The 16712-nt window shown below is 36.4% G+C and overlaps 2 protein-coding genes across 6 annotated transcripts in view; both read left to right on the top strand.

The window, feature by feature from the left end:
- The window catches only part of LOC107590145 (forkhead box protein P4-like), an 86264-nt gene extending 82930 nt beyond the window's left edge, over nt 1–3334 (top strand). For all 3 annotated transcript variants that reach the window (XM_016278752.1, XM_016278754.1, XM_016278753.1), the window contains one exon: nt 1185–3334. In XM_016278752.1, coding sequence (XP_016134238.1) covers nt 1185–1332 — 148 coding nt within the window. In that variant the 3' untranslated portion in view covers nt 1333–3334. The remainder of the gene's footprint in view (nt 1–1184) is intronic.
- Nucleotides 1–16712, top strand: part of LOC107590146 (myoD family inhibitor-like) — a 44077-nt gene that overhangs the window by 1029 nt on the left and 26336 nt on the right. For 2 of the 3 annotated variants that reach the window (XM_016278757.1, XM_016278755.1), the window contains exons 1-2: nt 12787–13282; nt 13926–14066. In XM_016278757.1, coding sequence (XP_016134243.1) covers nt 13964–14066 — 103 coding nt within the window. In that variant the 5' untranslated portion in view covers nt 12787–13282; nt 13926–13963. Of the gene's footprint in view, nt 1–12786; nt 13283–13925; nt 14067–16712 lie in introns of those variants that run through there. The other variant, XM_016278756.1, reaches the window with a different exon arrangement.

Raw genomic sequence — 16712 nt, 5'->3', positions numbered from 1 at the left:
TCAAAAAAAAGTGGTGCTAAAGAATCATTTCTTTTTATTAATAATTTTGAAAAGAGTGAATATTAATATTACTGCCCAATATTTTTGTGAAAATCATCTTACTTTTTTTCTTTTTTTTCTTTGGTGAATAGAAAGTTCAAATAGTTTGAAATAGAAGTCTTTTGTAACATTATAAATGTCTTCGTCACATTTGATCAATGTAATTAATTGGAATGCACAATGAAAAAACATGATTTTAGAAAATTGTTAAAAATGGAGTTACCTGTTTTTGCAAATTAACTCTTCATATATTTAAAATGTTTTTTACTTTTGTGATGCAAAACTGAATTTTCAGCAGCCATTACTCCAGTCTTCAGTGGCACATGATCCTTCAGAAATCATTCTAATATGCTGATGTGGTGCTAAAGAATCATTTCTTTTTATTAATAATTTTGAAAAGAGTGAATATTAATATTACTGCCCAATATTTTGATTATTATTATATAGATTGAAAATCATCTTACTTTTTTTCTTTTTTTTCTTTGGTGAATAGAAAGTTCAAATAGTTTGAAATAGAAGTCTTTTGTAACATTATAAATGTCTTCGTCACATTTGATCAATGTAATGCGTCCATGCTGAATTTAACTTAATGATAAGAATAATCACATTAAATGTTACAAATAATATAATATCATATAAATATATAATACATATTTTTTAATCCTTATTGAATTATAAATTATTAAAAATGTATCTACTTTTAAAGTAGTGTTTTCTATATTTGAAAGCAATTTAAACATATTTTAAAAATGACATGTTTATCATGACTGCCCAATATTTTTGTGAAAATCATCTTACTTTTTTTCTTTTTTTTCTTTGGTGAATAGAAAGTTCAAATAGTTTGAAATAGAAGTCTTTTGTAACATTATAAATGTCTTCGTCACATTTGATCAATGTAATGCGTCCATGCTGAATTTAACTTAATGATAAGAATAATCACATTAAATGTTACAAATAATATAATATCATATAAATATATAATACATATTTTTTTAATCCTTATTGAATTATAAATTATTAAAAATGTATCTACTTTTAAAGTAGTGTTTTCTATATTTGAAAGCAATTTAAACATTTTAAAAATGACATGTTTATCATGCTTCTGTAATCTCAGACTGACTTTTTGCATGTTATTTCTGTTTCAGACACCAAGTCCATGTGAAGGAGGAGCCAGCTGAGATGGAGGAGGACAGCAGACCCATGTCCCTTATGGCATCTGTCACTCAAAACCTGAGCATGCCCGGTGATGAGCGTGACATGGAGGAGGAGCTTCCCACAGAGGAGCTGGAGTAGGAGGAAGGCTTGATGGAGGCGGAGCTCACTGGCCCTGTCCCTCCCTCCCTCATACACAAGATGTTCAAGATCAAGTGAGAAACAAAGATTTAAAAAAAATCAACTACAACTTCAAAAACCAAAACAGGGTTAGACCTCATCAGTTCACAATGCAAAAACACATTTTCCCCCCTTAATTTTTGTGTACCCTCAAAAAGGCCCTTTGAGCAGCTGTGCATTGTGTCCTCCTGTATTCTGAAACATGGTCTGATAGAAGTATGGACCACTGTATCTAAAGCTACTGAGGGAAACCTAACATCAGTATACAAGATTAGTCTTTTTTTTTTTCTTTCCACAAGTCACTCAAGGTTTCTTTACTTTAAGTCTTTTTTTAGCTTTAATTTTGATGTTCTTTGGGCCTGAGAACACTGCTTTTCTATGGGATAAATACACAGCGGTGATTTACCTCAGAAAGATGTTTGAAAAAAGGAAAAAGATGACAAACACACATCTTTAGAATGACTTCTGATTTCAACCGGATTTTTGTACTCGTTCAAGGGGATGCTGCAAGACTCAGTAACTTTGCGCTCACGCAGATAAGTTCACCACTCACTACAAAGGCAAAGACTGAAAGAAAATGAGCTGAAAGACTGGTGACGGCGTCCTTGGCCACCTGGCCAACCCCCTTTTTTTTTTTTTTGTCTCCCTTACATGACTGGACTAGAGAAACGGGGGGCGCGTTCTGTCTCGAGGCAGTGTTAGCCTCCGATTAAACGGCGGATGCTTGCGCTGTCCCTATCTTTATCTGATGGTATCTGCAAGAATCTGCCCAAACGTGTTTTTCCCCCTCGCTCTTTGTCAGACTAAACGTAGAAAATGTTGCTACCCCCAAAAAAGGCATATTTCAGGAAAAGGAACTTTTTCGCTGTTGTTCTCCTGTGGTGCTGTTATGACAGCCAGACTGACACGAGGCTTTTGGAGGACCGGCTCAGAGACTTTATTGACTGTATCGCTGATTATAATATGTGTGCAGTAGCTTTCGATTTCGTTTTACTTTCATAGTCATTTATTTCTAAAGGATCAACATTTTTCATTGTGATGTAATTCAACTATTATGTCTTCTGTTAATGATTGTTTTGTTTTTTAAATTCTCTCATCATTCCAAAAAGGGGTTACATTTGGGAGAGAAGTTCCAAAATCCTATATTCTACAAACTCAAGTCAAAAAAAGTTCCAAATTTATCCTAGCATTGGATCACGAGTATTGAGGATAGCACTTAGCATTAAGTGAAAACTTCCGAAACAGAACCACAGATGAAATATAAGGTGAAATACCAACAAAACCACTCAAACATTTCTATAGCAGTGAGAAGCTGAAACTAAAGAGACAGAGGTGGAATACACATTGCAGGGCTCCCTGTAAGATCCTGGAGAAAAGAAAAAAAAAGACTTCACATGCACTCATATCTCTCTTATTTTTTCACAAATTTGCTTCATTTGTTCAATTATTTAGAAATTTTAGATCTTATTTTCCCAGATTTGCGCCATTTACTTTGTTCGTTTCAGAATTTTCTGTAGTAGCCAATTGATATCAGCTGCGATACAAAATATTGCTTTAAGGTAAAAGATAACAAGGTCACGGAATACCTCAGACCACAGTGTTTGCCCCCTCACGCTGTTATTACAAAGGGGATTTGTACTGTGGCTAACCAACACGGTGACTCTCTCATTATCAGTTCAAAGTTCTATAGTTACTAGATATATAAAAGTTATTTGCAATTCACTGTGTGAGTAGAAAGTGTCTGATTAGCATGTGAGATTTTGCTTTCGCTGAACTATAAAAAAAATTATTTTCTCAGTTAGTGCCATGCCAAATTCCAAGTTTTAATTTAATATATGTTGCTTTTTTTAGTTTTTTCCCCATTTTACTTTTGTTACAGGTAACCAAAGAGATATTTAGTAAACCAAAAACTCTTTTTTTTTATTTATCATTTTCTTCTTCCTAAAGAACTGGCCAAAAGAACACAAACGCGTCATTTGAATATTTAAATTTCCTTTTTTTTTTCCAGTTAAATAATTTGGTTTTTTTTAATTACACTACAGAGCATTCCGAAAACCAAAGTGTATGTTGCTTTTTTTAGTTTTTTCCCCATTTTACTTTTGTTACAGGTAACCAAAGAGATATTTAGTAAACCAAAAACTCTTTTTTTTTATTTATCATTTTCTTCTTCCTAAAGAACTGGCCAAAAGAACACAAACGCGTCATTTGAATATTTAAATTTCCTTTTTTTTTCCAGTTAAATAATTTGGGTTTTTTTAATTACACTACAGAGCATTCCGAAAACCAAAGTGTAAAATGCAAAAGCTTTTTTTTTTTTTTTTTTTTAAAAAGGAGAAAACTGTTTTAATATACGTTAACCTAATGAGTTCTTAACACTACATATGTTTAAAGGCCAAAAACAAACCGAAAATGAAACAAAAAGCAGTATTAACAAGTCTCTCACGGTTCCTTAGTTAATGTACAAGCACTTACGATCTGAGAAAGGAAGCTCTCTACCCCATCTTGTGCTCAGGCAATAGCAGTGTTGAGATGCAGTCTTTACCGTCTAAGATTGCAAAGGACTTTACATGCAAAAGGCACTTAAATAACAGTTAATGTACTTTGTGACACTAGAAGCCAGCAGCAATTACTCAGCATTATGGTTTACTTCAATTACCAGTATTTCACAATTAAATGCAGTTCAACAAATACCAAAAAAAGCAGGCAAGCACTTGCTTGTTATGCTTACCCTGCCTGTTGAACAGTATTATTTACCACACTAATAAGGGATGGCTGATAGGGACTCATTTTAAGGACTGTTTCCAGTTTTTTTATGTTGGGGGATCCTTCTTTTCACTTTTAAGCATGGTCTGACATACCTGGGCTGTATGTTCATTTCATACACACCTTCGAAACACCTTCAAAGAAATAAAACCAAAAATAATGCTACCTCCTTTTAAAAACAGTTCACAAAATAGATAGGCCAATGAAAGTCACCAATAGTCATACAAAAGGTATAACTCCCTTCTAGTTTTTCATTCACCCACAAAATACAAAAAAAAATAAATACAAATAAAACGCAAACACACATTGTCGAAAAAACCAAAATATGTTTATTGTTGCATAGCTGTGAACGGAGCTTGTCGATTCCTCTCGATTCCAAATTCATTAGCATGAATGGAAACAAATAAATGAGACACAACGGGGGGGGAGACGACTACCTCTCCATCCCCTCCAACAAAAAAAAAATGCTGAGTCCTGTTAAGTATGAAGCATTAAGTGGTCAACATATTTAAAAGGGTCTACTCCAAATCACATATTCCCCACTTTAAGTGATCTATTAGCATAGTGTCTATGTACAGGTCCTCTGTGCGGAGGCTTAATTGTGTGTTCTAATTCCACATGCATAATGAGAGGCCAGGCCAATGAGAGCCACCAAGCTGGCCGGTCATTAGAGCGTACTCAATGGGCCAGTCAGTTGGGTGTCAGAAATGATGATAGGCAGAATGCATTAACGCAGGCCACTCTCGCACGGACCCCGCTTCCCAATTAATGCAAAGTGTAGCTTCGTGACGGCGGTGGAAAAATAGCACGCACACACACACACACACACATAGACCATCCCTAAGAGATCATCACGCTTCTGCTAAAACGGGCTTTTATTTTTACCACGCGACGAAACCAAAATATCCAAAGAGAACCAACGAGCTTGTGCTACAAGAACTGAGGATTGCGAAGGAATTGAAAAACTCACGAATGAATTGCTGCATTCACTAAATGGACTACAATTGTGCTTTAAGGTACACGTGTGAACAAAGCTGTTTTGTAAGATGTGGACTGAAACGCATCAGTGGTGATCGCCATGACTCCTTTGTTACTTTTCCACACATTGTAATGATGTATTCTTGTATATTACCGCTCGGCTTAGCTCTCAAGGGCATTCCCTCCTTTTCGTGTTTCCTTTACTTGTTTTCTTTTGGCTTTTATTTTTTCTGCACCTGTTTTTAGCTATTGTAAAGTTTTGAGCTCAGAATTCCTATACTGTATTGCTTATGCTAAAGTGTATGTATTTATCATATTATGTGCTGCAGGTATCATGGTTAAATTTTGTTTTCCTTTTTTGCTTTTGTTTTCCCAGTTCTTCTGTCATAAAACGTCTGGGACGATGATTTTTTTTTAGTGTATTATCTCTCGAAAAAAGACAGATTAAGAGTTAGATATGTGGTTTAGGTAACACACCTGTTTGTATATTTATCTTAGCTAGGTCTATTTTGATACTTTTTGTCTCTGTAGTGCATTTATGCATTTTTAAGGAAAAAAAGAGAGAAAACAAACTAAAAAGTTGAACTCATTGTGTAATGATACCTCAGAAGGACTTTTCTCATAAGACAGGACCAAAACTTCAGAAAAACAATGAAAGAGAAAAAAAAACATTGAAGAAAAATGTGTAGCCCTCTCTTGCTTATAAGAAAGAGCAACTTTAAGGTGTTTCTTTTTATTATTATTGGTCCTTTTAGGTGCCAATATGTGTACAGACTCCCTTTAAAGTCAAATCATTCCTTTATTTACCATGAGCACTCAAAGCTGTCTCTCATAAGGCAATAGCTCTCCAGATTTGTATAGAAATTCTCTGAGAAAGTGGCTCTCTTTGGTTGAATTATGCCGATCGAGAGCGTCTTTCTTATTTTCTGGCTTCTCTGCACCCTTGTGGCTCTAAAATGCCATGCTTTCAGGCACTCCGATAGATAAAAGTCACACAGGCTATTTTTGACCACTGTTTGCCATTTGCTGTGAACTTGGTGTGGCTTTTCCACAGTAGCATACCAAATAAGATTGTGAAAAGACTTTTAGAAATGCAGTTCATCTTCAGTGACCACCAAAGGGATTGTGGCTAGATTTTTGTATTCCAAATCGATCAAGTCTGCCACAACTGTAACCAAACAAATGCGTGATGCAGGTAACAGCAGTATTTTATGTCTTATTCACATCCTCACGCCGCCTCAGAGCTCCATTGCCCGGTGATGAATAGCTTTGAGCTGCCGTTTTCTAAGTAAAGGACCCTTGCAGGGGAGCTTTTGCCTGATGGTATTAACTTCTTCGGCCAATCAAATGGAACTACCACTTCGACTCCTCTCATTGTATTTTTACGAATGTGTGTACATTTCCAGCAGTGACTTTTATGTACTTTAGTTTCCTTTTAACTTGTTTGTTTACTTCTCTTTAATTTTTTCTTTTTTTTTTACGTTTGTTTTGCTTTTTCTGATGAGACTTGGGGGAAGAATAGGTGGTGGCTTTTGAAATGGTATAGAAAATTTAAAAAAAAAGGCATCTAGCCATCCACCTTTGTCGTTCTAACCCCGGTGACCATGTTTATGCCAGTCACTGCCGTTTTTCTTCATGCTGTATAAAAAAAAAAAACACATATATCTGTGTATTTGTAACCTGAATCTTCTTGTGTCTGTCCATGCAGACAATAAAAAACTGTACAGTAGGTCTAGTTGCATGTAATCTGTACTAATTATTGACAATGGCATTATAAAATGCAATAAAAATACTTATTACACTGTCATAGGCTTTGTATTGTACCTTACTTTCTACATTTTCTACATTCAACACTTTAATTCAATATCACAAAATAATTGTTCATCATTCTCAATTTTTCAAAAGAATACGCACATGTCCCTATTTTACTGTATGTCTATAATGCATATCCCTATTGCTGTATCTGTTTACTATATATATATATATGAAGTTTTTATTGAAGTTTACGTTATTATTATTATTATTATTATTATGCATAATATTTTTTTATTAAAAATATATCAATAGTAAATATAAAATAAATGTTATGTTATATATTATTAATGTGTTGCATACAGTACAGTGAACTGACAATTTCATTTATGGAAAGTAAATTGCAGCCAACAACAATAATAATAATATTAATAATAATAATAATAATGCCTGAACAAAAATGTTCCTTAATCTACTAAAAATATCTCATGTAGATATTTTGTCAAACATTTTTAATTCTTATCATTCTAAATTTCACAAAAAAACCACTGACATATAAAGAGTACAGTCAAACAAAATATGAGAGGGGGTGATCACCCTTTGGTGGATTATATGTAATATCACAATGTGAATGGTTAAAATATCTCTTAAAAACACCAGACTCCAGATGATTAATATCTAATTCACTTTTAAACATTTGTGCATCTTTACCAGCATTTGGCAAGAGAGTCCTGCCTGTTCAAACACTATCAATCTCTGTGTTGACAGCCTGTCAGAGCTAATGCAGTTTCTCTCATAGACAGCCTCAAAAGTAGTTCACTGTGTGTGAGGTGCAGAGAAATGTGCTCATAGTTAAGAGCAAGCAAGGGAGGTGGCTTCCCTTAAAACATGCAACATGCATGTGACACTTTGTCTTTGGTGTGAAGCGGGTGATTGGACCAGAAAGCAGGGGCCTCAACTTCAAGGAAATGGGGTGTCTACAAAGCACTTGCCATTCCAACTTACTTAAGAAGAGGAACATCATGGCCTTATCCATTTGATGGTATTTTTGGGATAGGGGACAAGATAGATGGGACACAGGAGAAAAAAATACGACAGCAGTTGTCTTTGTGTGAGCTCTGTCTATGGTGCATTGAGTAATAGGGTAATGTTTGCAATTACCTCTTTGCCTAATAGCATCCAGCTAATCGCTCAGTTATATAATTTACTGCTCATATTTAAACTGAGTGCAAACCCCCTCTCACATACTTTAAATTCTGTTGAGTAAGCTGTAGACTGACTGCCAGAGTATGAATAGAGCAATAGATGAAATATTAGAATATTATGTATATTATCCATGAGACATCAATCATGTGAGAACAATGCATATTTTCTGCATAGCTTTGTATTTTAATAGCTACATTAAATATTGATCTTGTCAGTTAAGTAGTCCAAAAAAATCCAAAGGATAAAAAAAAAACTGGGAACACTTTAGATAGATAGACAGACAGACAGACCGTAAATATGTCAAAACTTAATTTTGGATTAGTAATATGCATTGATATGAACTTCGTTTGGACAATTTTAAAGGTGATATTTAAATTTGTTTGCACCCTCAGATTCCAAATTTTCAAATAGTTGTGTCTCAGCCAAATATTGTCCTATCCTAACAGCAACCAGCAGGCGACAAATATAGGCATGTGTTGAAACCCTACAGAAGCGTGGCCATGTGGTGGTCTTGTTGTTGTGTTACAGGCTCTGTCCACTAGGAGGGGTAAATAAACCAGCCAAAAACTGAATAGGGCAGATTGAAAAAAAAAAATTGGAAAAAGGAAAATAACAGGACAGGCCCAGTCAGAGAACTCTTTCAGTCTTCTGAGAAAATCTCTCACTGACATACAGACAGGGTGGAGAGTGTTATTCCAGCCCATTTAGACCGGATCAGGTTCTCGTCTTTTTTTTTTTTTTTGCCATCCCTTCTCTTAGTTTGAAATCTGCCCTGAAAGCTTATCTTTAAAGCACACAGGCCTTCGCTCTTAAGAGGTGTTGCCGCAATATTAAGAGTAAAGATGGAAAATGTGGGTGCTTTCGGGAAAGTTCGATTTTCATTTGATTCATTGACTCTCTCAGAGTTTGACAGGCAGGAAACTTACACTGACTGTCTAATTTAGTAAAAGTTCAGGAAAAATTTGTTGTCTTTTGTTGGAACAGCATTAAACTGTGGTAAACTCATATACTTTCTGACTTGCAAGACTGAATGACTCAAGAAAAGTCTGACTGATACTGTTTGCACAGTGACTCTACTGAGTGTCAAAATATGCCATTTAAACCACTTACTGTATCCACCTAGATGAATGATAAATCACGCGCACACACACACACACACACACAAGCATTTAAGTGTATCCTGCACCCTGCAACCCTACATAATGAGTCTAATTAAGACTCTCTGACAGAATACCTCAGTTCGGACCGCTGGCTTACAGAAGGCCCAGACAGAAGAACAAAAGCATCTTTGTGAGTGATTAGAAACACATTTTCATCCCTCTCTCCTACCCCATTCGTGCCAAAATGTTCAATTCCGCTACAAACAATCAGTGTCAAACGTTTAAAATAACATCCAAGAGAAAAACACTGTTGAACATGAGTAATTTGTGGCTCTTTGACTCAATGTTTCTTGCAGTTATCTTGGAGAGGGAAATTTGCATTCATATACTGTAGCTACTTTAAATTATTGTAACACAGACACTTTTTTATAAACCTAAACAGTTTTTATTCTCTCAATCTATCTATTTTACACTCAGAATTCTTTCTTTTTTTTCCCCTCACCTCGCACATATCTAGCTCCTCCTCATTTGTTTTTATCACAAAAATGTTTGGGCCAACACCAACACTTGAACATATCAGACTGTTTTTTTACATTCTACGAGGTATTATGGGAAGACAGTCACTTACACAGCTCTCAGTTTCTCCTGATTTCAGCACTCACTGATGTTGACCTAGATATGAAGTACAATGACCTATAATCATGGAGTGATACATAGTCAAGCACTTAAAGGGATAGTTCACCCAAAAATTTCACCATTTACTCACCCTCATGCTATTCCAAACCTGGCCAACTTACTTTCTTTTGTCGAACACAAAAGAAGGTGTTTTGAATAATGTTACAACTGGTTTTGTCCAAATAATGAGTAATACATAATAAAGTCAGTGGGGTCTAAAACAACACTGAACCCCTCTTTTGAAAGTTATATGGGTTTGGAACAACATGAGGATGAGTAACTATCCCTTTAACAATGCTGATGATTGGCCACGCGCTGTTAGACCCAATCTGGGCCACATTTAAGCATGCGAGAACACATAAAAACTCATCTCTCCACAAAACTATGCAGTACATAAAGGCCTACAGGACCACAACATTCTCATGCCATAGAGAAAAGAAACTAAGCATTGTGGCACCTGGTAAATTTGAGGTTAACCAAGACAAAAACACTGAAATGTTGAATATCATTGACACTGTTAACAAAACGTTAACAAACACTGGCAGAGGCTGTGTGTGTCATTTTGGATTTAATTGTGGGTGAGGGTGTGGACATTACACCTTACTCAGTCATCAATATTTTATTTGATTACATCATATCAGTTTGTATGACACATACACAGAGCTCAAGTCTGCACAATTCTGATGTGTACTGATGGCCGCCCGATTCAATGGGAGGACATCAAAGTGTAGCATTCCCTTTGCATGTGCGAAGCATTTGCAAGAAACTGCTAAAAAAAAAAAGTTTGGTGATAGAACCATAAACATGGAAGTCAGGTCTGACACTGGCATAAATGAACATAAATTGGAATGTATATCATTCCTGACCCAAAAAGAAGAAAAGAAAAAAATGCCTTTGCAGGTACAGATGGCACATTGGTCAAAAACTGACTTAAAACTTCTTTCTCAGGTGTACATATGATTCTTATTGCCCAAACATTTTTAAAAGCACATTCATTATGCCTTTAGGTCTCTCATAACATGACCTCTGAACCATGGACTACTTACTGACCTTTAAAACTTTGTACATTTTCTGATTTTGACCTATGTACAGTTCTTTTTCCTCAATTTTTTTTTACATTTTATTTATTTATTTATTTTAAAATATTTGTACACACAATGGCAATGTCTCCAAGATGCTTCAAGAAACCCACCTGCAAAGCTACAGTACTGTTAAAAGTTTTAGGCACTTGTGTAAAAATGCTGTAAAATGAGGATGCTGTCAAAAATAATGTAAAAGACTTTCTTTATCAATTAACTTCTATTAACTAAATGAAATTGACATTTGGTGTGACCATCCTTTGCGTTTAAAGCAGCTTTTGCCCTACGTGCACTTGCGCATCGTTTTTCAGGTAGCTTTGTTCTTCTGGATTTAGTCTAACTTCATGTCATTTCAGACAGACTGGATGCTGATCAAATCAGATCACAACTGTCACAACTTTGTAAATGTATCAAAAATAAAAAACTGAAATGGGTACATTGCATAAGTATTCATACCCTTAACTCATTACTTAGCTGAAGCACCTTAACAGCCTCAAGTCTTTTTGGGTATGATGCGACAAGCTTTGCACATCAGCATTTGGCAATTATCTGCCATTCTTCACCTCACCTGTTCACCTTTCAAGCTCTGTCAGGTGGAATGGGGACAGACTCACATTTTCAGGTTTCTCCAGAAATATTTGATTGGGTTCAATGCCAGTCTGTGGCTGGGCCACTCAAGGACATTCACAGAGTTGTCTATAAGCCACTCTTGCTGTGTGCTTAGGGTCATTGTCCTGTTGGAAGGTGAACCTTCTTCCCAGTCAGAGGTTCTGAATGCTCTGGACTGAGTTTTCATTAAGGATATCTCAATATTTTGGTGCATTGAGTTTTTCTTCTACTCTGACGAGTCCCTCGGTCCCTGCCACTGAAAAACAGTCCCAAAGCATGAGGCTGCTACCAGCACACTTTACTTTTGATTGAGATGGTACTGTGCAGGCGATGAGCAGTGCCTGGTTTCCTTCAAACATTATGCTTGGAATTGAGGCTCATCAGACCAGAGAATCTTGTTTCTCAGCGTCTAAAGGTCCTTTAGGTGGTTTTGTGTGTGTGTGTGTGTGTGTGTCTTCACTGAGGAGAAGATTGAGTCTGGCCACAACGACATAAAGCCCAGATTGATGGAGTGTTGCCGTGATGTTTGTCCTTCTGTAGGTTTCTCCCATCTGCACATATGATCATGGAGCTCAACTAGAGTGACCATCAGCTTCTTGGTCACCAGCCTAGACATGGCCCTTCTCCATCAGTTGCTCAGTTTGGCCAGGAGGCCAGCTCTAGGAAGAGTTCTAGTTGTTTCAGATGTCTTCCATTATGGATAATGAAGGTTACATGATTCTGTGAACCTTCGATGAAGCAGATTTTTTTTTTCTGAACTCTTCCCCAGATGTGTTTGACGCAAACCTGTTTCTGAGCTCTACAGGCAGTTATTTTGACCTCAGGGCTTGGCTTTTGCTCTGATATGCATTTTCAGCTGTTAGACCTTTTAAGACGTGTGCCTTTCCAAATCATACCCATTTAATTGAATTTGCCACAGGTTAATGCCACTTGAAGTGTAGTAATATCTACAAGTAATATGAATGCTATATATCACATAATACCTCATTTTAATATACTATTATGATACATAATACAGAATTATAATAATATAAGATTGTACATTTATATACTTTACCGTGTATATTATATTATATTATATTATATTATATTATATTATATTATTCTTTTCTGTTTTGTATTGACGTATTTTTGTTTATAATGTGGTCCTGGAGACTGAGTGTAATCAGTGTAATTGTAGAGTACAGGCATCTCTTGCCTGGAGGGAGTCAGAGTAGTCAGTCCTCAATGTCATTTCCTGTCGAACAGTCTCGAGCTGAGTGCGCGACTGCTGCTGCTGCTGCTTGTGTTCTGAGCGACAGCGCATGAGCTCTTAACACTGGCCAGCGACCTCAAGAGTTTTCATCGTTACTGGAAATTAGGATTTGAGAGGAAAAAACTTTTCATACCCGTTTACGTCTTTTCATTTCTTGGCTTTCTTTGGTGTTGTGAGAAAAACGGGCTCTTTTTTTCTACTTTACGATGTTTTCTGTCAAGTTTTTTTTTTGTCTCTGAGAGAGTTTGAAGACGAAGATAAATCTTTTCATGTATTCAGCGCTGGAGTTAACTGACGAGATAAACTAACAAATGAGTAACAGCGAGTGTCAACATCCAAGTAAATAGTAAAACAACTCAAATACTTGAAGAGAGAGATACATGAAGAGAAAGAAAAGACTTTTCCCCGCTGAACGGGACACTTGAAAGTTTGTTTTCTGCGAGCACTAGAAGATGCATCACTGAAACAACACTGGTACCGAGTGACCGTTGCTGGTAAGACGTTTGGACAGTTTTGTTTTACATTTCACTTTTGTCTATAAAGTGAACTGTGGACACGTTCAACAGGTTTGAGTGAGTTTTAGCAGGAGCGTGCAGAGACTCGCCAGAGACAAACCACAGCATGAAAACCAACAGAGTCATGGTGTTCTGTGTGCTGTACGTGATTCATGCAAAATTCTAATACTATACTTCTTAGTGAAGCGTTTAGTAGTTATGATATGAAGTAACTTTATCATGTCTTGAAGTGAATGTTAGAAGAAGCTAAATAAGTATTCACGTAGCACATGACATTTTAATTAAAGAAATTGCATGTTCACCACAGGAATGCCATGGTCTGAGCATCAAAATTATGTTTATTTCTTTATTTAGTTAATGACTTGAACGTTTGCACAAGTCTATTGTATCATAGCACACCATACAGTATATTGATAGTGTCTGGCCATGTTCTGCTTCATTGTGCCATTTTAGTTTCTTCTTCTTGTGCCAAGCATTATTTCCCAAGCCGCTGGTTGTTTTTTAAGTGCTTTGGCCCACTGACATGAGCCAAACAATAGGACGGAAAAGCGATAGTGGGAACAAGGACGGCTGTGTGTTTGCAAGTCTTAGCCTCGTTTTCATCTGTATGTTTCTTTTGCAGGGTAATTTCTAGTCACTTGGCACCTGGCTCAAGAACAGATGTCCAAGGAGGACCACAGCCACAGTGTCAGCCCGCCTGAACCTCCAGATGGAGCCCAACCGGACAGCCGGCCCATGGAAACTCTCACTGCATCATGTCCAGGTACAACAAACACAGCTAGCAGATCTCTGGATGTAACTTTTTAATATGTTTTTAATAAGTGGATCAGAAACACTTGATCACGAGCAAAGGCTAGTCAGCTTCATGTGTAGGCATCATAGGCACACTTCAGAAATGAAGGCTATACTAAAAGGTAGGCAACTTAATTATAATGGCTGCTAAGATACCTTTTTTGGGAAGTCGTGGCCCAATGGTTAGAGAGTCGGAATCATAACCCAAAGGTTGTGGGTTCGAGTCTCGTACCGGCAGGGATTGTAGGTGGGGGGAGTGAATGTACAGCGCTCTCTCCCACCTTCAATACCACGACTGAGGTGCCCTTGAGCAAGGCACCGAACCCCCAACTGCTCCCCGGGCACCGCAGCAAAAATGGCTGCCCACTGCTCTGGGTGTGTGTTCACGGTGTGTGTGTTCACTGCTGTGTGTGTGCACTTTGGATGGGTAAATGCAGAGCACTAATTCCGAGTATGGGTCACCATACTTGGCCACATGTCACATCACTTTTTCACTTTTTTAAACCAACTTACAAGGCAGCATCTCATGTATCCTACGTGGAGAATACAATCCCAGAATGCACTGCTTTGAGCTCATTGAAAAAATGGCTCCGCAACAGATATGTTGTTTATAAATATTATTCATTCAGTACAATGATTAAAAACTCTATTTAAACTTTGATATAATAAATGCAATATATCTGCATAAATAATGTGAGGCATAGTGTGTAACTGCCAGGCATTCAAAATTAGGAGGCAGATGTCTGCTTCTCATCTGATCCTTTAGTGTGGTCGGGTCCATGCAGTGCGATGGAGTTGCTGTAATGAGATGCAAATATACTAAGATGATTATGATTTTCTAAAACACCTTTTTAACTTTTTTTTAGAATAGACACGTACAATAATAGCTGTTCCAAAACCTAGTGAGCAACCTCTGTAGGAAGCAACATGATGCTGCTTTTCAAACATTTTCAAACTCTTAAAGGGATAGTTCACCCAAAAATTCTGTCATCATTCATGTCACCAAGATATTTTGAAGAATATTGTGAAAAATTTAATTATTAAAATATTAATAATATTAGTTATATATTAATATGTAAATATCATTTTGAATATAATTTATTCCTCTGACGGCAAAGCTGAAATTTCATCAGCCATTACTCCAGTCTTCAGTGTCACACAATTCTTCAAAAAATAATTCTAATACATGTATTACAAATCATTTCTTATTATTATGCCTATTGAATGCTGCTTAACATGTTTTTTTTTTAAACTGTGAGAAACTTTTTCAGGATTTTTTGATTAATAAAAGGAGTTCTAAAGAACCTCATTTATTTGAAATAGTAACTTTAGGGTAACACTTTAGTATAGAGACCAATTCTCACTATTAACTAGTTGCGTATTAGCATTCCTATTATTAACATATTGGGGCTGTTTATTAGAATTGTACTTATAAAGCACATATTCTGCATAACCATATTCTACATCCCTAATCCTACCCAATGCCTAAACTTAACAACTACCTCACTAACTATTAATAAGCAGCAAATTAGGAGTTTATCGAGGCAAAAGTCATAGCTAATGGTTTGTTAATAGCAATAATTGTTAGGGCTGGGTATCGAGTTCGATACTTTTTAGGCACCGACCGAATTGCCTCGATACCATCGAGTATCGAAAAACATCTTGTCGTTCGGTACCAAATTTCGATACCTAATGGGTTAATCTCATCAGCTTTAGTGAGCCAATAAGCCTGCAGCACTAGCCGGTGTGTTCGACTAGAGGCGCGGCGCAGATCGATCATCCGCGAGAGCGATTCAAAAGCGGACGGAGCAGTCTGCTCTCTTTAGCTCTTTAGTACTGTAATACCACCAGTATAGAGTAGCGCGGGAGCTGCGTGGAGTTCCGATCATATGCAGATGTCCGTTCATACTAACGTTACACGACCGAAAGCGCGTGTTATGTGACCATTCATGCAAACTGTAGCAGAATGCTACATAAGACAATAAATAAGATTTATATTCCGCTTTTACTCAAAACTCACTTTAAACCACCACCGAGTGTTTGTAATAACTTCCGATTGCCGTCTAACATGGCCGGATTTACGCATGCTCAAGACATTGAGCAAATAAATATAACAAACAATAGGGTAAAAAAATGACAAACTATTTCCATGTCTTCCACCTTTTTTATGTAGGCTACGGAAATCACGCTTTCTTTCTCCCAGTCTCTCACAGACGCACACACAGTGCATGCACAGAGACACGAACAGAAACTTGTTGAGTTTGTATAAACATCAACAAGCTGAAAAATAAAACCAAAGGTTTTTTTTAGATAATGTAATCTTGTTAAAATTGATTTCATAAAATTGGTATAGAAAAAAGTATTGTTCAGGAACCGGTATCGAAGTCAAGGTATCTGTATCGATATCGAAAAATTTTGAACGATACCCAGCCCTAATAATTGGACTTTAAAATAAAGTGTGACCAACTTTATTATCACTTGATTGATTTAATGCATTCTTGCTGAAGAAAAGTATTAATTTCTGTTAAGTAGTAATTTCTTTCTTTTTTTGGTTTAGTAGTGTATGCTATAAATATCTATCTATCTATATATATATATATATATATATATATATATA

This window comes from Sinocyclocheilus grahami, unplaced genomic scaffold, assembly GCF_001515645.1.
Source record: "Sinocyclocheilus grahami isolate Dianchi unplaced genomic scaffold, SAMN03320097.WGS_v1.1 scaffold125.1, whole genome shotgun sequence".
Lineage (NCBI taxonomy): Eukaryota > Metazoa > Chordata > Actinopteri > Cypriniformes > Cyprinidae > Sinocyclocheilus > Sinocyclocheilus grahami.
The sequence above is the reverse complement of the archived record's forward strand: the minus strand, read 5'-3'. Positions and strand labels throughout refer to the sequence as shown.